Source organism: Callithrix jacchus, chromosome 11 (assembly GCF_049354715.1).
Source record: "Callithrix jacchus isolate 240 chromosome 11, calJac240_pri, whole genome shotgun sequence".
Lineage (NCBI taxonomy): Eukaryota > Metazoa > Chordata > Mammalia > Primates > Cebidae > Callithrix > Callithrix jacchus.
Genome location: NC_133512.1, coordinates 58,603,640 through 58,627,878, shown reverse-complemented (window position 1 = coordinate 58,627,878; position 24,239 = coordinate 58,603,640). Strand labels below are relative to the sequence as shown.

General features: G+C 36.3%; 1 protein-coding gene across 37 annotated transcripts in view; it reads left to right on the top strand.

Moving 5' to 3' along the window:
• The window catches only part of CDK14 (cyclin dependent kinase 14), a 621,661-nt gene that overhangs the window by 392,876 nt on the left and 204,546 nt on the right, over nt 1–24,239 (top strand). For all 37 annotated transcript variants that reach the window (XM_078342880.1, XM_009002498.4, XM_054237316.2 and 34 more), the window contains one exon: nt 1,718–1,811. In XM_078342880.1, coding sequence (XP_078199006.1) covers nt 1,718–1,811 — 94 coding nt within the window. The remainder of the gene's footprint in view (nt 1–1,717; nt 1,812–24,239) is intronic.

Sequence of the window (24,239 nt, the reverse complement as noted above, 5' to 3'; positions counted from 1 at the left end):
AATAGGATTGTAGAGGTTGAGTTGGAATTAGCTATCAAGTAAACAGGTGAAGAAGGAGAGTACTCTAGGTAGTGAAACGATTTGAGCCAAATGGTACAGGTTTGTGCTTGGCACTCAGGTAGATCAGTCTGGCTCAGCAATTCTCACTGTAGCTGCCCTGAATCATCTGAGCAGCCCATGTGGATGCCTGGGCTTCAACCTAGACAAATTGAAACAGAATCTCTGGGGTTTGTGGTCAGAGGTATGCAGTTTCTTAACATTCTCCAGATGATTCTAATGCAAAGAGTATTGAGAACCACTGAATGAATGTCTAGAGACTACAATACTTTATGAGTTTATGAAGTATAGTTGGAAAAGGATGTTTGAACATGACTGGGGGCTCTTATGTATCAGGCTAAGGACTTTTTTAACTATATTCTATAAGTAATAACATTAGAATGCACTATTTTATTAGTTTCTACTCTTTTCTGAGCCCAGTATAGTTGGATCTATTTAGAGTTCTTTCAGTTCAGTAGATGGGGGTAGGGGAAGTGGGTAGGTTATGGGATCTAGGCGTATATCACCTATATAGCTCATGGTGCTCATTAAAAATACTGTTTATCTAGTAGCTCCATTAAAAATAGGCAAAAGACATGAACAGGCATTTCTGAAAAGAAGACATATAAGCAGACAACAAACATACTGAAAAATGCTCCACATCACTAATCATCAGAGAAATGGAAATAGATACTATCTCATACCAGTCAGAATGGCTAATCATCAGAGAAATGGAAATAGATACTATCTCATACCAGTCAGAATGGCTAATCATCAGAGAAATGGAAATAGATACTATCTCATACCAGTCAGAATGGCTAATCATCAGAGAAATGGAAATAGATACTATCTCATACCAGTCAGAATGGCTATTATCAAAAAGTCAAAAACAAACAAACAAAAACACCCACAGATGCTGCAAGGCTACAGAGAAAAGGGAATGCTCACACACTGTCGGTGAGAATCTATAATAAATTAGTTCAGCCACTGTGGAAAACAAATTGGAGATTTCTCAAAGAACTCAGAACTGTCATGCAACCCAGCAATATCATTACTAGGTATATATCTGAAAGAAAACAAATCATTCTGACAAAAAGATACATGGACTCACATAATTATCACAGTACTATTTACAATAGCAATGATATGGACTCAACCTAGGTGCCCATCAACAGTGGACTGGATAAAGAAAATGGGGTACATATAGCCCTTGGAATACTATATAGCCATAAAAACGAATGAATTAATGTTTGCAGCAATGTGGTTGCAGCTGGAGGCCATTATGCTAAGTGAATTAACACAGGAACAGGAAACCAAATACTGCATGTTCTCATTCATAAATGGGAGCTAAACATGAGGTACTCATGACATAAAGATGGCAACAATAGAAACTAGAGACTACCAGAAGGAGGAATAAAGAGAGGCAAGGGTTAATAAACTATTGGGTACTATGTTCATACCTGGGATGGGATCATTCATACATCAGACCTCAGCATCATATAATATACCCATGTAAGAAACCTACACATGTACCCCTGAATCTAAATAGAAGTTAGAGGGAAGAAAAAATACTGTTTATACACTGCTTCTCTTCTGTAGGAGTGGATATTCTCATTCCAGATTTAGTTTTTCTAAGCAGAATGTATCGAAGTTTTGTAATGATTCTTTCTTCTCTCTTTAGGGGAGTAGGTTGCATCTTTGTTGAAATGATCCAAGGAGTTGCTGCTTTTCCAGGAATGAAAGACATTCAGGATCAACTTGAACGAATATTTCTGGTAAGTCCTTTACAGAGTATTTATGAGAAAAATTGATTTCTAATTCTATAGCAGTCTGGAAAATAATTTAAAACAAATTTGTTGTCACATTTAGTTCTAACATGTTTTGCACCTTTGAAAAAGCAGGAAATCAGGTAAGAATTGTGTTTTACTACTGTACATGAATAACATGTCAAAATGATAGGAATGAATAGGGCATGAGAGGCAATATAGAGAAAGTAATGAGTTAAAAATGAGGGCTCTGACAGAATTCCAAATAATTAATGTAGATACCCCCTCTCCTTCAAGCAGGTGGAGTTTAACTCTCCCAGCCCCCTTTACTGTGAACTTTGATAACTTTTTTCCATAAAGCCAAACATGGAAAGTGGGAAGATGGTGACTTTCAGTGGAGACACCAGTTAAACAGTACTTCAGTCAGGTCTTCAAGGCTATCATCATAAAAATAGGTCATGTTGTTGGTGTGTACCCTTGATATGATGTGTTGATAATGGCACCTCACCTCTGTGGTCTTCCTCCTCAAACCATAACCCCAGTTAAATTGTAAAAGATATGTCACACAAGCCAAAAATGACAGACATTCTATAAAATACATGACTAGTGTTCTTCAAAACTGTCAAAGTCATTCAAAATGAGGAAAGATTGAGAAACTGTCATAAATCACAGGAGGCTAGGGTAGACATGACAACTCAGTGTAATGTGGTCTTCTGGATGAAATATAGGAAAGAAAAACATTATTATGTATGTTGTTTAGTTAATATCAATGTACCAATGTGAGTTTCCTAGCTGTGATAAATATACCATATTACATAAGATTTAACTAGAGGAGGAAACTGGGCGAGGGGTATACATGAGCTCTCTGTATTATGTTTTGTAACTTTTCTGTAAATCTTAAACTATCCTAAAATTAAAAGCTTATTTAAACTTTTGAAAATATGTCCAAAGTAAGTGTTCTGGAGCCAGACTATCTGGGATTATCACCCTTCTCTGTCACTTTTTAACTATGGGATTTTAAGCAAGGGACTTACTAGCTCTCTGAGCTTTAGTTTTCTCATGGGTGAAATGAGGGATAATAATAGCACCTTCTTCATAGGTGGCTTTGAAGAATAATTGACTAACATTCGAAGTTCTTTTAGGACTCTGCTTGGCACATAGTAAATACTTTACATGTATAAAAATCGTTGTAATTTTCATTACATCATTTTACGCCAAATATTTTTATTCAGTAGAGTTTCTATCTTAGCTAATATTCATATAAACCTATTATTTACAACATGAAATCAGAGTTAGACAAATTTAGTAAGTGCAACATTAAAATACAGCTATTATATTAATATGAATAGAATAGAATAGAAACTGCAGAACATAGTGATATAAACTGAGTCTCCATCATATTGTGTTCCCTTTACTGTCAGCAATAAAGTAAAAAAAGAAGACTGGAAACTAGGAAATTAAAGCATGTGTGACTCCTCCACACAGTAGTCTATATCTCTGTGAATCTTTGTGCACTAACAACAAATGGACAATCAGCAAAGTCCCTAACATAGAAACCTTCCTCAAAGTGTTGTCCTGTTGGTTTCATTCTGTCAGAAACCATCTGTGTCCACTTCCTTTCAATTTTATTTTATTTGATATCTACAAATGCTTATACACAAATGTTAACGTGATTATAAAAATAGTATGTCTTTATAATGGAAAATTCCTACAATGTCAAAATGAATACAAGCTAAAAAATTACCCTTTGTCCTACTACCCAGAGAAAACCACATCTAGTATTTTGACATATATCCTCTATAGATATTTTCCATACATATTTGAAAAGATTGAATTATATCTTGTGTATTCTTTTGGAACCAGCTATTTTCACTGAACAATTTGTAATTGACACCTTTCAATGACAGATAAATTCAGAAACCTATCATCATTCTTAATGATGGGGAGTGTTTCATTGTATGGATGAGATATTATTTTCTTAACCAGCCCAATATTGACAGCTTGTTTACAGTTTTCCACTATAATAAGATGCTGCCAGAAACATTCATTGCACAATCATCCTGTTAGTTAAGAATTATTATAAGAAGTACTTATTTTAACAAAATTTAATTTTCAAAAATGTATTGAATATTTCTTCATGTCCATCCCTTCATTTAAATTCATGAAACCCTCTCTTCTGTCTGCTCTCAAGAAAATATTTCTTATTTGCTTTATTGAGATTATACTGAGTCTATAGAAATAATACAAAATTGTACTTTCTTATCTAAGATTAAGTTATTCAATTTTATGGCTGTTACCATAAATGTACAGTTTTTATAAACATGTTTCTTTGTTCTACTCAAGACTTTATTCAAATTTAATTCTTTTAAATAACGTTTTCACAATAATTTTCTTTTGTTTTTTGTTTTATTTATTTATTTATTTTTATTGTATTTTAGGTTTTGGGGTACATGTGCAGAACATGCAAGATAGTTGCATAGGTACACACATGGCAGTGTGATTTGCTGTCTTCGTCCCCTTCACCCACATCTGGCATTTCTCCCCATGCTGTCCCTCCCCAGCTCCCCCCGCCTCACTCCCCCTCAGCTCCCCTCCCCAGCTCCCCCCGCCTTGCTGTCCCTCCCCTATTCCCCCCAACAGACCCCAGTGTGTAGTGCTCCCCTCCCTGTGCCCATGTGTTCTCATTGTTCATCACCCACCTATGAGTGAAAATATGTGGTATTTCATTTTCTATTCTTGTGTCAGTTTGCTGAGAATGATGTTCCCAGATTTTCTTAAAAATATAAACTTTTCCATATATTTTATATTGACAAAAATAGCCTAGAGGAAATTCTAATGGGCTGTAGTTTATATAAGTTTTTATGCAAAAACATATCTCCAAATACTTAGCATTTTTATTTATGGAAAGCTCATGTATAATACTAATAATAGTATCACTAAATTATATTCTGAGCATAATTTTCTAAGCTTTAGACTCCACTTTTCACTCTTTAATAGCTGTTGAAGAATAATTATGTAACCCTGTCAAATTACTGATTTATGCTAGAATTATTACTCTACTGTATTTGAAAGCAGAAAACTTTAAAAGGGGTATTATACTGAAAGAAATAGCTCTACTTATATATTACTTTAGGTTAAATATAAAGGGAAAGAAATGGTTATATAAGAGATACATTATACATCAAAAGAACCAAAAATATGAGTTTTATAAAAGCATAATTTATTGACGTAGCTTAGTCAGAGCTTTCATTTGAAATCTTTGTTTAACAGGAGTAATTTCCATTGGGTAATATCTTGTTGGATTACTTCCTGTATGAAATTTTTGCTATTATTTCTTAATTTTATGGCATTAGGTTCCTAATTTTATGGGTATTCAGAAACCTTTGAGCTATAACTAGGCTTTTAATAAGTCAGAGAAATAAATCATTTTGAATTTCCTATGGGATTATTGATGCACTAAACTACCATTGCTCTCATTAGCACACAGAGACCCTCAGATGCAGATAAGTATCATGATTTATGGCAATAACCCTTTCATTTACTGTAGTTATTTTACACATGTAATGCCTCTTACAGTAAAATGTCCTTTGATAATTAGGAAATGAAGATCATCATCTATATAAAATTACTGCTTTAGAATTAAATGATGTTATGTTTTGCCCTGAAGAATTAGACAAAGCCAGATGAAGAGAAATCTAAAGACTTCTTTTGACATTAAATGTTAAAATATTTTATTTTCTCTACTGGATTGTTTGAATCTGCAAATATTAGCTATATATCACACAAATAGTGTCTCTCAGGACTGGTATGATCATTGGAGGAGGAAATTTTACAAACCCAGTATGCTTAAATCACTGAGAAAAAGAAATGCTTTTCCTCTGTGACCTTTAATGTCTAGTCTGAAGAGAAATGACTATTAAATCGTGATTAAATTTGCTTTAACAGACCTCTAATATAAACTGCCAGAGACTCTTTTCTAAAGTGGCAGTTGTATATTTGGCCTCTGGTAAAGCATTGCCAAGGAGATAATCAACCTTGAAAAGTCATGAAACGGGATTATTTGGTTTGTTTTGTGTTTTAATATGAGGATTAAGTTCATTCATTTGCCTGTGAACTGTATATAGAGAGGTGATTAATAACTTTGAAACACAAAATTAATAGCTTGTTACCCAAGACAGCTAATATAATTAGCTCCCACACACTGAGTCTTTATAAAATATGTGAAAGGAAACAAAGATCAGTTTGTAAAGGTCTTTACGTTTTTCTTCCTAAGGTTCTTTTTGCCCTATTCTCTTTTTTCCTTTGGTTGAAGGGAGCAGTCACAATTTTAGCAGGTTCAACGAATTCATTTCTGGAACATGATAACCATGTTCATATATATAAGGTGAGCTGGGATATGCTACAATTTGAAATTTCACCATTAAATCATTTTCCTTGACATTGTCATACTTATATGCAAGAAAGGAAGGAAGATGATGGAATTTTGATAAATTACATTCAAGACATTTTGAATTGCCAGGTAAATAGGCACCTATTTCTCCAAACAGTAACTCTGCTCTTAGGTGGAAAGAGTATTTATTTTCACTTCTTTAGCACTACTTATTTTTTAATGTGGCCCAGTGTATTCTATTCACCTCCATTAGTTGGAAAATAAGCAGAAAATGCATTCATCCAGGTGAATTTATATTCAGAATGACATAATCACAACTAATAAAAAATTTGTATTCTAATCATATTATTCTGAATCAAAAAAAGAAGGGTACTTGGTGCAACCCTGGGAATATGTGTCTCTCTCACTTCAAACCAGCTGAGCAAATGGCAGGGAATGCTTGCACAGCTGCCTGAAACCTTTGGCAGATGCTTCTGGGTCTCTGTGGCTCATGGCCCACTGTATAATAGTTATGACAAAGGAGCTGGCATGATTCTCTTTTTCAGATCTGTTCTTTTTCTCTCTGTCTTTGAATGTTGATAACCCTGACAATCACACCTTTCCTTGTCACCTGAGTCTCCTGGCTTACAATGAAATTTTATCTACCTATTGTTAAACTATTATACATTATTTGATTGTACATCATTACCATTACTGGATTTGCTTTAGGTCATTCCTGCCATACTGCTACAGCAGTTACTCTGTAGCTCTAGGTACAATGAATACATAAAAGAATTATGTGTCATGATGTCAGCCTGGAGAAAATGACCATGACAATCAAGGCAGGTGGGCAAGGCATACTTTAGGAATGGAGTCATGAATAATTGCTGAGCAATTGATCAGCAGATGTGAGACCCAGCAATAACAGTGGATTCTATATTTGTTAAAATACTGACCTCTAAGAGTTAAATATTGTGCTCTAATCCAAGGGTTTTTTTTTTGTTTTCTGCCCCACCTCACTCTCTACCCCTAGTAAGCCACCTTTTCAAATTGGACAGTAGTTTCTGCATCTGTAAAGGAGGAAGTTAACCTAAGTGAGACTGTCACTGTAGCTCCGTATTGCCTTATACCTTTAACCATTTTTAATTTTTTAAAAATGCTTAATGTTACTGTATTATGTATAAGATATGGGTATGTAAAGAAAAAATTTCTAAGAAAAAATTTTTGAGCATTAAAGAAAGTATAAGATTTCACGTGAAAATAAGGGGGAAAAGGAGACATCAGGTATTAGTATAGGAGCGGGTAGAAGGTGAGGTTGAATGTTCAAGACTGTACTTTGATAGTTTAGTGTTTTTAAATATCATTTTATCCATAGTATAATAAAACAGTATAACAAGAGAGTAATATTAAGAGCATTTTAGCAAAAAGAATGCAGTGTGTTAGTACGTGCCTATGGTCCCAGCCACTCAGGAAGTTGAGGTGGGAGGATCATGTAGCCCAGGAGTTCAAGGTGAGCTATGATTGTCCACTGCACTCCAGCCTGGGTGACAGAGTGAGGCCCCTGTCTCTAAAAAAGAAAAATACAATATGATAAAATGGTAAACTCAACTATATAAAGACTGGCAGAAGTAGAGAACTAAACAAGACCTGTTGTGGTGAAGAATATTGAAAATAGTAAGCTACAATTTTAAAGTCAATTTTAGAAAAACAAATAGGGACAATAGATTATAATACTCTATCTCCCACCCTGGAACAAGTACCTCTTAATTTGTACTTGTGTCCTTCAAGCCTCATCTATAGGCAAAGTCATTTACATGGTGAAAAATCTTTTTCAGAGAATCAACTGTATATAAGTAAAAGAAAAGAATGAGAAAAAAATCATTACTGAGATATAACCAACATTAAACATTTTTGCATTCCATTTTCTAGTTTTTCACAGTTGAGTTTGTAATAAATATATAGTTTTGTGTTCAGCTTCTCTTGAACATTAAATGGAGAGCCATTTCCAAGCCATTAATATATAGTTGAAAATGTTATTTTAATTATGCTATACTATCTTTAAAATGTGCCTAAATAATAAACTCTTACATTTCCCTATTACTAGATAATTTGCTTGCAGTTTTTATGCTACAGTAACCATTGCAAATTTTTACCCCATTTAATTATTCATTCATTCAGCAAGATTATTAGGCATCTTATGTGAAAGTCACTGTGACCATGGTGGTGAACCAACAGACACAGCCCCTACTTGCCTCAAAGATATAGTCAGCAACATTTGAATAGCTTCCAGGAAATGAAGTCAGAAAGATGTTGCAAAACTGTTGCTATACATCTTGGATATAGATGATGAGAAAGAGAAAAGAGTCAAAGATAACTTAAAAGTTTCAAATTTGGGAAACTAAGTGATTAGCAAGATCACTGAAAATAATGGGAACATTGAAAAGGAGTACTCCTGGAGGGAGGGCAAGAAGACAGCTCAAGTTGCTGAACTTTATGTGATGGTGGGTGACCCCAGATGGACATGTCCAATATATAACTCATACACAACAAAATTAGGGAGATGCATGTGAATGAAGGAGCCATTCACCCAAAAGAGACAATGATGGCTCCCACATCATATTAGTTCTTGAATCATGAGAGGGTAGAGAGAAATGCAGTAGACCATTGCCTAAACTGTAGGGGATGTTCATGTTTTGGGGGGTTGGGGAGTTAGACCAGGGGAGAACCAGTACAGTGACACAAATCAAGGGAAGGGTGATCAGCAGATAAATCAAGGACAAGAATGGAAAAAGAAAATCACTTCCCGAAGCAAGATAATGCATCAGCTCAGGTCTGTTCCGCAGGTAGGGGTGGTGGGTTATGAAGCCGATTCCTTCCTTGGTTGTTCCCAGCATGTTCGGCACACTGCTCATGCAGTGTGTGGCACATTGTATGTGCTCAGTAAATGCTTTTAGCCCAGAGGGAAAGAAAGATTTTCTGCCCCAAAAATGTAAGTGTCAACACAGAAAACACATGTTGGTTTATTAAGAAAAGTTAGACTTTCCATGGTTTTTCAAAGGAGACCTGTGATTCTTGATGTTTTTGATTCTTGATTCTTTGATTTTGATTTTCTTCTTGATTCTTCTTGATGGTCACCCACCATCACGTAAAGTGATGCTGGAGTGAAGGTGGGTGTGGCCTCAGAGGGAGGCATAGTTCTAGGTTGTCCACTCTTGGCTTTGCTTGTATTAAGATTTTACATGTGAACTAGATCCCACTGCTGAGAAAAGGTTGAAAAACCCTGGACTAATAACATCTTAAGGTTCTCCCTGGTCAAGAGTTCTATGAAACAAACAAAAAGTCTATGTAGAAGAAAAAAGTTGAGAAGAGATCCAGTGAAAATGAAGATGTTAGAAAAATAAGCATTGAGTTGTTCATGCATGGAGACATTAGATGCATGTTCTAATAAAGAAAGTTCCATGCTTCTAAGCGAATGGAAGTATTGGTAGCAAGCTCCAGTAAGGTTATTTGTGTTACATGAAAGCTAAGACAGTGGGATATCCATCTACAAAATATCTGATAACATTACTTCTTACAAAGAAACTTCTGATAAAAGACAAGCTGTTTGTGACCTAGAGATTTGAATTAACTCATGTAGTGAAAAAAACTGTTTTTGCTTCAGTATTTTTGCCTTAGAGTACCAGAAACGTTTTATAAATCATTCATTTTCTAAGTTATTCATTTATTCAACAAATTTTGTTATGTGCTTGCTCTGGGCTAAATAATCTTTTCATGTTCTGAGGAGACAGCAGTACATAAAAGAACATCCCTCCTCTCATAGAACTGATATTCCTGAAAGGAAAGATAGACATTGAGAAAATAAATATATAATGTATTTCTTAAGTGCTATTATGGGAGATGCCATTTTACATACCATGTTCTGGGGAGTCTTCTCTGAAGTGATACTTGTTTGCTAAAGTTAGTTAGGGCACCAAACTTACAATTAACAGGGATCGGAGCATTTGAGGCAGAGGGAGTAGCAACTTGGGTGAGTTTAATAAAAGTAGTATTAGATGAGAGTTCTCTTACCTGAATTTGTTAAATTAAGGATTATTCTCCCATGTATTGAGCTGATTTCTGATGCTCTTGTTACTTTGCCATCATTTATATGAAGCATTTTCTTATTTGGGAAATGTTTGCTGTGTGTAGAACATTAAATTTCTGTATATGTTACAATTCAGGCATTAGATTGAATGAATTAACAGAGCTTGAAGTACAACTTCATACATATTCCAAGTAAGAATTATCCTGGGGCTAGGGATGTGGGCTTCTGAGTCAGTTCACCATGAGAGTTAGTATAGGTAGAAGAAAATGGAAATGTTTCTGTTTTGGAGAGTAGATGATGGTTCAGAGGAAAGAATGAAGAAAGAATGTTCAGAGGATGAAGAGACTCAGAGAGTACTTTTTTTGTAGTCAAAAGGAGAAAATTTTCAAGAAGGAAATATGTATCAACTGCATCAAATACTCAGAAAGCTTAGACGAGCCACTGGTTGGTGACTTCTGAGGGAACAGTTCCAGGAGTGCTGAATATGTGAAGGTTACAATGGATTTACAGAGTGAGTTGGCAGTGAAGAACTGGAAAACACTGAGCCTGTAGACAGCTTTGAGAATTGGGTCAGTGAAGAGGATTGATGTCATCTTGAGGATATTTTTCAATCAATATACATATATTTTATGATCTAAGTATTTTTAAGATAATAAAAACCAGGGTATTTGTAAAGGTAAAGGAAAACAAAGATCTAAGAGGGCATATTTGATGGATCAAGGTGTATTGGAGCAGGCAAGAGAGGATGGGTGGAGGAGACGGTGCCTTGTAATGTGGATGAAAAATTTTTCTGAAAGGAAGAAAGGAGGGGGAGATTTTAACAAATGTTTTAGAGGAGAAAGAAGAGATTCTAAGTTTTTATGATCAGCATGATTCCTACATGAAAGGGAGTGGGGTACGGCTGGCACAGTTATGTGCATATGGCAGGCAGATGTTGAGGGAATGGATAGTATTCGTAATGCTGGTGAAATAGTAAATGATCTGCAACTGATACAATAGGAGGAAATAGTTGCTGACCAGATTTTTAAATCTACTGTTTATCTGAGACATTATTATGGAAAGAGAAAGGCTGTCTTTCCAGTTTCTGTGATTTGTGATCGTTTTTTTACTTTTCTATTAACATAAGATTGCTTTTATACATTTCTACTACTTGTAAATGTTTCTCAGTTGTAGTCGTTTTTACCAAAGACTTTTCTGGAGGCTATGATTTACCTCTGTGGTCTGTCTTAAATGTTTTCAAAAAAAAATTATTGCTGTTTTATATTACTATCTTTTTATTATACATGACTTTATTGTCAACATATATGACTAATTCCTGGTTGTTATGGTTATTTCTTCTCATGTAACCACCTCAAAATTCCCTAGTTTAAGTAAACAATAATCATTTAAAAATTTTCTTTTATGGTTTCAGGGTCAGGAATTCAGTAAGGACTTGGCTGGGCAGTTCTGGACTTGGGTTGCAGACACATGGTGGCTGGAGCTCGACCAATCAGGGTTGGGACTAGCCAAACATTTCTGTTTCTTTCTTCAGAGTCTTAGGGCTCTCCAAGAGTACTTGCCACATGGGCTGGTTTGGACTTCCTTACAGCATGGTGGTTGGGTTCCAAGAGTGGGTGGTCCAAGAGGACCAGATGGAAACTGTGTGGTTTCTCTTAATTTAGCTTCAGAAGTCACGCAGTAACTCTCTCCTGGTCAGAGCAGTTACAAACCCCCACCCAAAGTCGAGGGAAGGAGACATAGATCCCAGTTGTACATAGGAATGTCAAGAATGTTGGGGCTGTGTTTTCAAGCTGCCACACTGACCATGTAAATTTTCATTAGAGCACATCTCCAAGTCAAGCTGATAAACAGCTTTGTAGGGAAAAGACGCCGGGAACCAATTTTATTAAGTTCCTGAATTTTTTGTTTTTCCCATACTCCTTATAGCCATTATATCACTGCTTCCCATGCTAAATATAAAGCGTGAATTGTCAGAGTGTTACTTGGTGGGTCATGAGGTCCCTCATTTGCTCACGCTCCCCCCCTTTTGACTAACAAGTTCACAGATGTGTCAGACTGAAAAAGATGGTGAAATACTGCCATAGTGTGACACATCTAAGGCAACCGAGGAGGTGGGGTGACACTTCTTAGCAGATTCTCTGAATGTTATCCATAAAGCACGCTTTCATAATTCACATTCTGCCTTTGAGTAAAACTTTCTTTCATTTGGAGGATACTTCCCCACCTGTTTTATTCCTCAGAATATTACATGTTATCTTTTGTAGTGGACAGCATCTAAGATGGCTCCTGGTGTGCCCACCACCTGATGTTTATGCCCATGTGTAATGCTCTCCCCTTGAGTGTGGCTGGACCTAGTCACTTGCTTCTAATGGCTAGAATATGGCAGAAGTGATGGGATATTGCTTCTGAAACCAGGTGACAAAATGATAGTTACTTCTTGCTCACCTTGTCTTCCTCTCTTACTGGCTCACTCTGAGTGAAGCCAGCTGCCATGTTACAAGTTGCTCTATGGAGGGGCCCTCAATGTTTCCATGCAACAGTGTAAACCTTAGGCTTGACCTAAGCCTTGTGAGTGAGCTTAGAAGTGGATCCTCCCCCAGATGAGACCACAGCCATAATTAACACCTTAATTGCCTTCTTGTGAAAGACTGAGCTGAAGGCACCTAGGCAAGGTTCATTGGAATTCCTAACCAAATAAAACTGTGAGATAATAATATTTCTTACTTAAAGCCACTGAGTTTTGTAGTAACTTGTTCCACACCAGTAGATAACGAATATATCTCTTTTATAGACATATACTAATAGATAGCAAATATATCCCATGACCAAGAAAGAAAAGATACTATTATTACTCTTATTTCGTAGCTGAGAAAAATTGTCTTTAGAGATCGTCTCAACTTCCCTAAGGAGACATGTTTAGTGTATGCCAGAACTGAGACTAAATGCCAAATGCACTTACTCTTCCATCAAAATTCTCTGTTTTCTCTTTTTGTTTGTTTAGTTGTTTTTGCTCTGTTCTTAATCAGGACTGTGTCTTAGAATGACTTAGAAATTATTTGTTGAATACACATTCTTAGACCCCACTCAGGATTTCTGAATCAGTCTCAGGGGATGGGACATCCCTCTGTGTTCAAACAGATAAGCAGTCCCTGGTTGATGAGTTCTCTTAAGAACTCTACTCTAAAAGGTACATGGAAATCTTTGAAATATTAAGGATGTTTTAAATTTTCTGGCCTTATATGACAACCTTAAAACCTAGATAGTGAGGACATTCTATCTAGAATGTAGAAATCATTTTTCAGTTAGACTGAGTCTTTTGTTTCTCATTGAGATACTTTTGATAGGACCTCAAGGGACCCTCCTTTATAATGAGTATATTCATGGCTTTGTGTTACTAGTATCAGGGGACTATTACTAGAGTTGCATACACAAGCAAATGAAGATGTTTAATCATCATGTCCCAGCACTGTGACTTCTTATCTTGCCTGGCCACTTGATTGACATTCTGTTTTCCACTCTCATTTTGCAACATACCTTTTCTTATGCTTCAGAAGTCTTTACCCTCAAGGATAAATCTGTCCAGGGTGTTAATCTTTTAGTGAGGCATGAGTTCATTTAAAACCTGACCTTGTATCATCTCCTGCCCAACCCCCAGCAAGAAAAAAGCCTCCTCAAAATATTCTATCCTAAATTGATCTCTTATGTCTCACTATTACATAACTTGATAAAAAAGCTACAGTGGTTTGATTAAAATGTATCATATAAAATAATCTACCCAAGTTCATTGAAGCATTTCCTTTAGAGAACAGTTTTATTCTAAGTCAAGTTAACAGATTATCTGACCTTGGAGCTGAATTTGTTCTCTATCTCATTTGTCTCTTTTAACAGTGACAGTCATACATTTCCAGGTAATGTGTATGTATGTAGGCTATGGCTTTTGTATTCTTACTAAAATCTCTTTGTGGGTTTAGTTGTACTGGAAATGTTGAAAATTGTATTTTAAATGTACCATTCAATTAAATTTTTCTTAATATGATACCTAATATAAATTCAGGCTTCTATTAATTTTGAATAACTCTAATCATGAAAGCTGTCAGTGAATCTGAGTCTCTGTGTGAGAATATATTCTTCTGCAGGACAAAAGCAAATGTCAGTATTGTCATATTTTACCTTTCATATTGGTTAATCCCTGGTAAAGATGCAAGAATTGGGGTTTAGAGACACATACGGTGCTATTAAACTTTTGTGCCTAAGTATCTGCCAGATTTTCCTCTTCCTCTATCTCCAATGTCTAAATATAACCCATCATTCAAAATATATGAAATATTCCCCCCTCACCAGTGAATTTTTCTCTGATTTTTCAATTAGAAATTCTCTTTCCTTCACGTGGACCTCTTGGCCTCTTTGCCTAAACCTTCCTGCTGTCTCTCTTTAGTGGCTGCCTTGCAGTGCAGCTGTTTTGCTCTTACTCTCCTAATAGAGTTTAGGATTTGAGAGTAGGTGTAGGAAGGTAAGGAGTACTTTATGTGATGCAAACAGTATGTGCCCTGATGCTGCTTAGATATTGACTTGTGATGACAGAGTTATTGCAGAGGCCAGGAACGTTTCTTGAACTTCTCTGTGTTCCTGTACAGACATCTCGAGAATTCTGTGGGAATGATGTTGAGAGCCAAAGTTTAAAAATTATAAAGATGATTTTTCTTCTTTCATTTGTGTGTTTAAAAATAGATCCAAATTAATGACTTTTGTCAGTTTCTCTTGTTGCAGCTCCTTGTGCTAATAATACCTAAGTCACTAGTGGCAGGTAACATTTAACATTCAGATGCAGGGTTCATTTTCTTGAAGCTCAAGAGAACAAATTACTATCAATTTGCTCTAAGTAAAATTTGGTATTGAAAATGTTTCATGTTTATCAAGTAGAAAGTAAACAGCTGAGAGGTGTTAATAAAACCTTTCTGGGGAGAATAATGCTAGGTTCTTTTCTCGGATCTCATATTATTCATAATAGGATGAAAAATTGCTTATCTCTTAAACAGAATAGTGATATATGCTCATTTAATTTGATTATTGACTCTTGGGATGTGACTCAAGTCATTCAACAGTTGTGAGTGTCTAATAAGCCTGCCAGTGGGCTTCACTGAATTTCTCTTTTAAAGAAGTTTGACAAAACTTTATTGAATGTTCTTTCTACTACTAAGTACTAGGACTGCCATTCTGAGGATATCATGGAGGTAAAATAATAAAGGAACTAAAATTGATTGTGAATTCCTTATTAATTTTCTACCTTACAGCAAAACTCCTTTTTAGCCGTAAATAATCAGATAGTGCATAGAGTGGCTCGTCTCATTATTTTGATATTTCTAATATACCATGATGTCAAATTAGATGTGAAATGGAAAAGGCATTAACCTGAATGACATTTTAACTGCATTTCTAGCAAAAGTATTTTGGATTAATATAATGTGTTTTTTGTTTATCTTTTCAAATGTTAAGGTAATTTTTGGAAGCAATAAAATATGCTGTTATATAAAACTGATTTAAAAAATAATCTATGGGGAAAAAAAGGATGCCAAGGATGAATGGGAGCAGAATACCACCCACAAAATCCATTCTTTTCTTTTGAGTTAATAGAAAGATTGTGCTTTTAGGAATTTCATCTTCTGTCAGTGAGACACAGTGTAGAAGGGAATAGACACTTAAGTAATAAAAATGTTTATTCCCTGCCAATTTTGTGGAAACTGTGGTAGGTGCGATAGGGAGGTGTCTTAGTCCATTTTCTGTTGCTGTAATAGAATACCACAGACTGGGTAATTTATAAAGAGAAGAAATTTATTTTTTTTGAGTTCTGGAGGCCAGGAAGTGCAAGGCTGAGGGGCCGCATCTGGTGAGAGCCTTCTTATGTTCTAATGTGGTGGAGAGCATCAGATGGCTAGAGGGAAAGAGCATGTCAGCTCAGGTTCTCTCTTCTTCTTCTTATAAAGCCACCAGTCCCATCATGGGGAGCCCACCCTGCTGAGTTTATCTAATCCTAATTACCTCCCAAAGGTCCCATTTCCAACTGTCATCAACATGTGAATCTATGGATTAGGTTTCCAAAACTGGAGGTTTAGTGGAGCACATTAAAACCATAGCAGGAGGTGCCAAGATAAGTAAATACCAGGCTGTGAAGCAAAGAAACTAACAGTATAATAAGCAATCAAGCTGAAGCATTAAAATCCTGTCATTAGGGCCAGGGGCGGTGGCTCACGCCTGTAATCCCAGCACTTTGGGAGGCTGAGGTGGGTGGATCACGAGGTGAGGAGTTTGAGACCAGCCCGGCCAACATGGTGAAACCCTGCCTCTACTATTAAAAAAAAAGGAAAGAAAATAATTATCTGGGCATGGTGGCATGTGCCTGTAGTCCTAGCTACTCGGGACGCCGAGACAGGGTAAACACTTGAACCCGGCAGGCAGAGATTACAGTGAGCCGAGATTGTACCACTGCATTCCAGCCTGGGACAAAACAAACAAAAACCTGTCATCAGCACTCTGGGTCTAGGAAGTACTGTTGGGGGGCATTGCTGCTGATCTTCTCCTTCCTGTGTATTTAAGTTGGTATGAATTGGTTAAAATGGAAGCATTCACTTATTTCAGTAGAGCTGTATCAATATTACTTCAAAAAAGATAAGAGATGTAATACTGTATTATCCTTCACACAAAACTTGGTAACTTCAATATAAAATAATCAACCTTCTACCCTTGAGTTTTAAGAGTGGCCTATTTGTTTGAACATAGATATTTTGTGATTTACAAAAAATTATTACTTAGTGGTATAACTGTTCTGTCTCACCCACCACTTTAGCATTTCTTTAATACCAATTTGAAAAAAATAATGACTGAGCCATATGATGAAATGTTAAATTTTCTCTACAAGATGTATACAATTATTTGACCTCTGGTTTCAAAAGTGGTGATTTTATTTATGAAAATACCACAATAAGCAAGCTGAATTTTTTTGTTGTTGTTGTTTAAAGAAGCCAACTGCTTGCTATTTCATTGCTTAGAAAGTTAGCGAGCTGAAAAATACACAGTAAAATGCTCATTTCCTCTTGCTTTTTGACTTATCATTCTCTGTATGCCTATAGGTCAAGAATGGAGTTTGACAGATGCCAGGAATCTAGCCTATAATTTGAGTTTAGTGTTCAAAACCCTGCACTTAACTAAAAAAAAACTACAGACCAGTCTTCTGTAGGCTACTTCCAATTCACTGCTCAATATTTTACCATCTCTTCTTATGCGATCCTGTGGCTGTGGCTTGCTTACCTTTTGCCAAAAAACAGCCGTGGCTTACTTTTTGCTGATAAACACACTTATTCCAGATTGTTTCCACTGATAGCCAGTCCTGACAAGCCACACCATATGTTTATAACGTTGGGATAAGATTCAAGAAAGTAATAGAACGATGTAGCCAGGTACATCAAAAGATACTGAGATTCCTGTTGGTATAAGTAGTTTATTAAGGTGTTGTACAATGACAAAGGGTACTCTTTATTCCCTCCACATGACCCAGGCTGCTCTCTGAGAACTTTTCTTGCTTCAGGGCTACCTGTGACAATATGAATGACAAGTTATAGAAAACAGAAAAAGAAAGACAAAGATAAGAATTTGTTTTAAAAGACTTTTCCCCAAACTCTCAAGAAAGGAGATTATCTAAGTGAGGTCTTCACATTTAATGACATTCTCAAAAGAGCAGCTTGTCAAGGGAATCACATGGAATGTTTCTTTATGCTTTGGGAAATTTAGGAGGGCAACACAGTAACTAGGAGGACCACACATTTAAAAATCAGTGCATTTCTAAATGCCTTTTTTCATATTTGTATGGTCTTCACTGGAATAAAATTTATGGGAGCAAGCTATTCATGTCAGATTGGTTTTTGGAAACATATAACTAAATTCAGAAATAGCAACTACAAATCAGCAGGCAGAAATATTAGTTTGTTACTGTTGCTGATTTTTTTTGTCTTAAACTCTCAATATTAATGTTTATCTTTATGCTCTGAAGCAGTTTCTGGTTAGAGATGCTTTCTTTTCTTTATTTCTGTCTATGATAAAGTATTATCCCAATGAAATAGGTTTTTAAATATTGGGGAGAAACGGTATACTGTCTAGTATGACAGATTAATTCCCTTCCTTTTCCCTTAAGGGAGACTAGTAAGAATTTGAAGACATATTGGTGCTGATAGCTTACCCCTAAGGTCTGTGTGTTCTACCAAAAATAATGAAAAAAGGAAATTTAGTCCTGCTACTGACTCTCAGAATACATAGCTTTGATAACAGCAGCCTGTCGCTTCAGATGATAAGATAAAAAAATCACTCAGAAGAGAAAGAAGAAAGCAAATGAAGAGATTTTATCCATGGTGTGTTGCAGCTTAACCTGCTGGATAAATAATATAGTGATAATGGAAATGCAATATGAAGCTTCCTTCAATAGTGGCTCTGCTTTTTATTTTTTTTCTTTCATGGGAAAGGCAATAGTTTTTTTCAAATTTAAATATAATGAAACTTTCTTTTTATCCTCTTACTCTCTCCTTTACTTCTATTTAGTACTTAATTAATTCTACTGAAACCCAAGAGGGAAATTAGGATATGTTGTAGTAATTTGTATATACATCTTCTAGCATTGTACCAAGAACAAAGTTGGTTGACCTGAATACCCTGTGCTACCTCCATTAAAATAACCAACACATAGACCTTTCATATAATCAGAGCTGTCAGCGCTTAAACCCAGCTGTTGTCTTTAAAGCTCTTTGTCTTTGCATTACATTATGTTTAAGCCCAGTATAAGTGATACGACTCAACCGTTTATAGTGAACCAATGGAATTTATGACCCCACAAGGTGATAGTAAGTATGGAAGTTTATCACATATTTTGTTAGATAAATTCTGGAATGAAAGATTACCTCCAGACTGGTTGTTGGAGGACCCAGCCTGTAGTCCTGTCTATTTGTAACTAGATATGTTTAAGGAGGGTTCAGTTTATTTACCTATAGAATGAGGTTAAAGAATTCATAGCCTGCAAATAAAAAAATAGCATAATTGGTTTTTGAAATGAAATTTCATCAATAATGCCAAATTTCCCCATGGGCATCCCCCATCCCCCTTAGCATGTCTCCAAGAAAGTATAGGACTCTGAGGAACATACTATGAGAAGCACTAGACCAAATGATGTTTACAGTATCTCCAAAATTATTTAGTTTTCTCCACAGTAGTTATGTTTGCTTTATGTTATAATATCTCTCATATACTTAAAAATTAATGTCATAAAGATTTCTTTATGCTTTTATGTTCTTAATGTATTGCCTTCATTAAACTATTTCTTTCTATATTCTGATTTTTCTTAGCTATTTAGTTAATTATTTTGATCACTTGTATAGTATAAGTATTTTGATTCCACAGCAGTTTTTTTCATAACTCCTGGTATGAACTTCTTTTTACTAAAACTAACAATTCTTAAACAAATTCAAATATTAAAATATTTATTGAATATCTGCTTTATTTCAGTTACCGTGTTAGAACTGAGGATGTAAAAGCAAGCCACACATTGTTTCTACTGTCAAAGATCTCACAGTCTGGCCAGGGAGGAAGACAGGGAGCAGACAGTCATGGCACCATGTGTTAAGTGCTGAGTCCCAGCCTCATGTATCTAGCCTCCTGATTAAGTTATCTTCTTGGATGTCTAATAAGAATATCAGATGTAATCTATCTAAATCATAGCTCTTGATATATCAAACAAAATCATTCAAATTTGTTCCTCTCAAAATTTTCCTATTTCAGTAAATGGCAATATCCTTCACCCGGTGGCTTAAGCCTGCAATTTAAGAGTTACTCTCAATTCTTACCCTGCCCTCATCTTATGCATCAGATATATTAGCTAGTTCTATTAGTTTTAAAATAGATATTGATCCACAGTTTTCCACCATACTAGTCTTAGCCACATTATGCCTCACCTGATCACTGCTGCAGTCTCCGTCTCACCATCATTTGGCTCCCACCCCTTGACAACACTCCTATCGTCTTAAATGGCATCCATGATGTGTTAGCTAGGATATTGGTTTACTAGCTAAAACCAAAAGAGGCAAAAATGACATGTCTTAGAAAAAAATAGATGGTTTGTTTTTTTCTCACGTGTAATGCAAGCTGGTGAATGGTTGGGTTGTGCTGCATAGGATCCTCCAGGGTCCTGGGTTTCTTTTATCCATGGTCCCTCTCTCTCCTTGGATATGGCTGTCTTCTACATGATGGAAGCTGGATAACCATCACAGCATCAAATTCCAGGCATCCAGGAGCTTCCTCCTAAAGGTGTGACCTAGAACTTGCATGCTTCCACCCATATAATTTTGTCTGTTACATGGACAGAACAAGATAATAAGGAGACTGGGAAATGTAACCTTTAGTTAGGTCACTGGGTGTTCACATAAAGTTCAAGAAAATTGATTGTTTAATGGACAAAATAGAAAATGGTTATGGGGGTGGGCTGTAAGTAAACTCTATTGCCCAGAGTGGTTATTTAAAAATTTCAGATTCTGCTGGTCCCCCTGGATCACCCTTTCACCCTTTGGTAACTTTGGAGTATATGTTGACTAAAAGGCCAGATTCCCATAAACACACCATATCAAAATATGTGGAATAAAGCTAAAGCAGTGCTTAGAGGGAAATGTATAGCATTAGAATCTTATACTAGAAAACAAGAAAGATTTTAAATTAATGATCTATGTGTTCATACTACAAAGTAGAAGAATAGAAGCAAATTAAATTGAAAACAAGCAGAGAGAACAAAGTGATAAATATGAAAGAAGAGATATTTGAAATTGAAAACATAAAACCAGAGAAGACACATTTTGGCAGCTTTGGAAAAGAAAAAGTTGTCACTTTCAGTTCTGAAGACATTAAAAGGCTAATAATGGAATAATGAATAAATATATGCTAATAAAGTTGATAACTTAGAAGAAATGGAAAAGTTCTTTCAAATATACAAGCCTATCTCACATGCAAGGATACACAAAGACTCAAAACAAAGGGAAGGAGAAAGATTTACCAACCAAATGGAGAGCAAAAATAAATAAATAAAAAGCAGGAGTTGCATTTCTCGCCTCTGATAAAATAGATTTTAAAGCAACAAAAATATAATGGTAAAAGGATCAATGCAACAAGAAAAGTTAATAATCCTAAATATATACACACCCAATACAGGAACACCCAGATACATAAGACCTATAAAGAGACTATGAATCCCACACAATAATAGTGGGAGACCTCAACATCAATATTAGATAGATCAATGAGACAGAAAATTATCCAGGACTTGAACTCAGATCCGGAACAAGTAAATTTAATAAACATTTATAGAACTCTCCACTTTAAATGCACAGAATATACACTCTTATCTGTACCATATCACACCTACTCACAGGTTTAAATGAAATATTGGTTGGCCATTATTAAGCACAATTATTGGCATAAAAGAGGTTTTCAATACCCATTTTTAGAATAAAGCAACACTCCCGTTCTCTCTCCCTCTTCCTCTTTCTTCCTCTCCTTCATTTCTCTTTTTTTTCTTTCTCTCTTCCCCCCCCCCCAAAAAAAGTAAGCCTATCAAAGTTTATCAAGGAGATACAGATAGCTGATCTAGAGGGGAGTGGAATTGGTGAGGGGCATTTCCAAGTATTTTCTTTTAAGCTGAAAGGAATATGAGCAAGGTCAGTAGAAGAACAATGCCAGGATTAAAATTGGATTTCGAAGGAGACTCCTATTTCTTTCAAGAACATCAATCGATGTCATCTTCTGGTAGTAAGTTGTTAAGTTGGATGACTTAGAACCTAAAGGACACAAGGGAAGGTTTGAAGTGAACTCATGAGCAGATCTGAGTGTTGGAAATGACTATTAAAGTTAATGAACAGCACTGAGGCCCAACTTGAGGTTTAAAGCTGTTGCATTCATCAATAGGTGGTTATCATAGAAGGTGCCTATATTGATCAGGGTTCAGCCTGGTCAAAACCACACTATAATTTGAACAAAGATGGCTTAATATACTTGTGAACTGCTTACAAGGGATTTGCTACTAAGAGGATATAAAAGAGAATTGTAAAGAATACCCTGAGGCTGAAGGAGAGAACCCAAGAAAGAAGCCAACTTGGAAAGGCTCTCTCTCACCAAGTTCAGGTTCAGATCTCATTGGAGAAGGAGTGGTATGGCCCACTGGGTGGTGTAGAAGTTCATTGTGTTACCCAGGGCCAGACCTGGCCACAGCAGCAGGACAGAGGCTGGTGGCATGGGATTGCAGGTCATGACTAGCTAGCTGGTGGCTGCCCTCTGGGGTGCTATGGGCCCACGCTGGTAGGCAGGGCATTGTGAACAGGAATTCCCCTCCTGGGTTCTGGCAGGCTGAGGCTGCTGGGCCAGCAGGGAACTGCTGTCAAGGGCTGGAAAGCTGGATGGTAAACACCACTCTGTGGTGGGTGCACTGCTGGGATCCCAAGCCACTGGATCAAGAGCCTTCTTCCTTCAGGGTCCCTCCAGCACCATCTACTGACAAAACTTAGCATCTTGTCAGCTGGCAAGGGAGAAATATTCCAGTAACACAAGGAGGCAATGGAAGGTACCCTTGGAGTTGAACAGCATAACACTTAAGCAGAAACTTCTGAAGGTCTACCCTGAGCGCTCATTAAAAATTTCAAAGGCTTTATTTTTTTTTTAAATCACACATGAATACATATCATTTTATTATTAACCAAAGGAGAAATAAATCAGTCTTACACATCATGGATCAAAGGTTACAGCTCCAAGTCCAAGCAAGATGACAGCTGAACTTCAATTCAGTTAACTTGTGGTCAGGGCACCCTGGAATGTAAGCAATTTAAACTGAGTTTTCTACATTTGGATAAAATGACACATTTTGGCAGAATTTTAAGGTTTATAGTTTCACTTTCCAAGGTGTGGCCGTTGTACCATTCTGACACAGAATAGGCATCTCTAATTAATGTTATGTAAAACAGAGGCCTGTGAGGCAGAGCTGGAGGAGACGGTTCCTTGTGAGGCAAATAGTGGTATTTTTAGAATCAAACCGGATTTTTCTTTTGGGGTCCACATGGCACTTAACAGATGGTGATGTGGGCGGCTGTGGTTTAAGATCTGATGTGGTTCATAAAGACACCCAGTCTTGTCCTGGTCCCACCCTACAGGCTGTGATGGCTCCAGGCTCATCCAAACAACTCTGCAGCAAGACAGTGTCAGCCATCCCTGTAGGCGGACACCACTGGACCCCGCAGACCGGCAGTGCCTGGACTTCAGGGCATCTGGGAACTCAGCCTGCTGGCAGTGTTCAGAATTAGCATAAGCATGCTTATTTTAATTTGGAAAAGAATTTGAAGTTTTTTCCCCTCATGGGTCTCTTTAGTTCTTAAAGAATAGAACTTTCCACTGAAAGTACCCTTCCCCAAAGGCTACTCCTCTCTTTGAATTGTTCTTTAATATTCCATTCTCTCTGCTATATAGGCTGCTTTATGCAGAAGCCAATTCTGGCAAGTTAAATAGAAAGAAGAGAGAAAGCCACTTAACATGCTCATTTTCTTTCTTCAGAAATCAATACACATAACTCCTGGATAGAAATTCCTTACTACCAACACATGTGCTACTAAGTTAATTTTCTAAATTGGATCATGTTTATTTTTTAAAATAATTTGTGCCCTATATTAATATCCTGTTCCATTTATTTGAAATCTATTGGATTTTGTCTTTGTGATTTGTTAAATTTAAAAATACTCAGAATTCCACTAAATTTTGGAAATATGAAAATTTAGAAATTAAAGTTCTCTCTAACCTCACTGTAATTCCCTTTCTGGTAACATTTATTAAAAATTTCATGTATACCTTTTCTTTTATGCCCATGCAATCATTCGCATAAACAGTATGTGTTTGTGAGTGATATATGTTTCACCCAAAAATATTA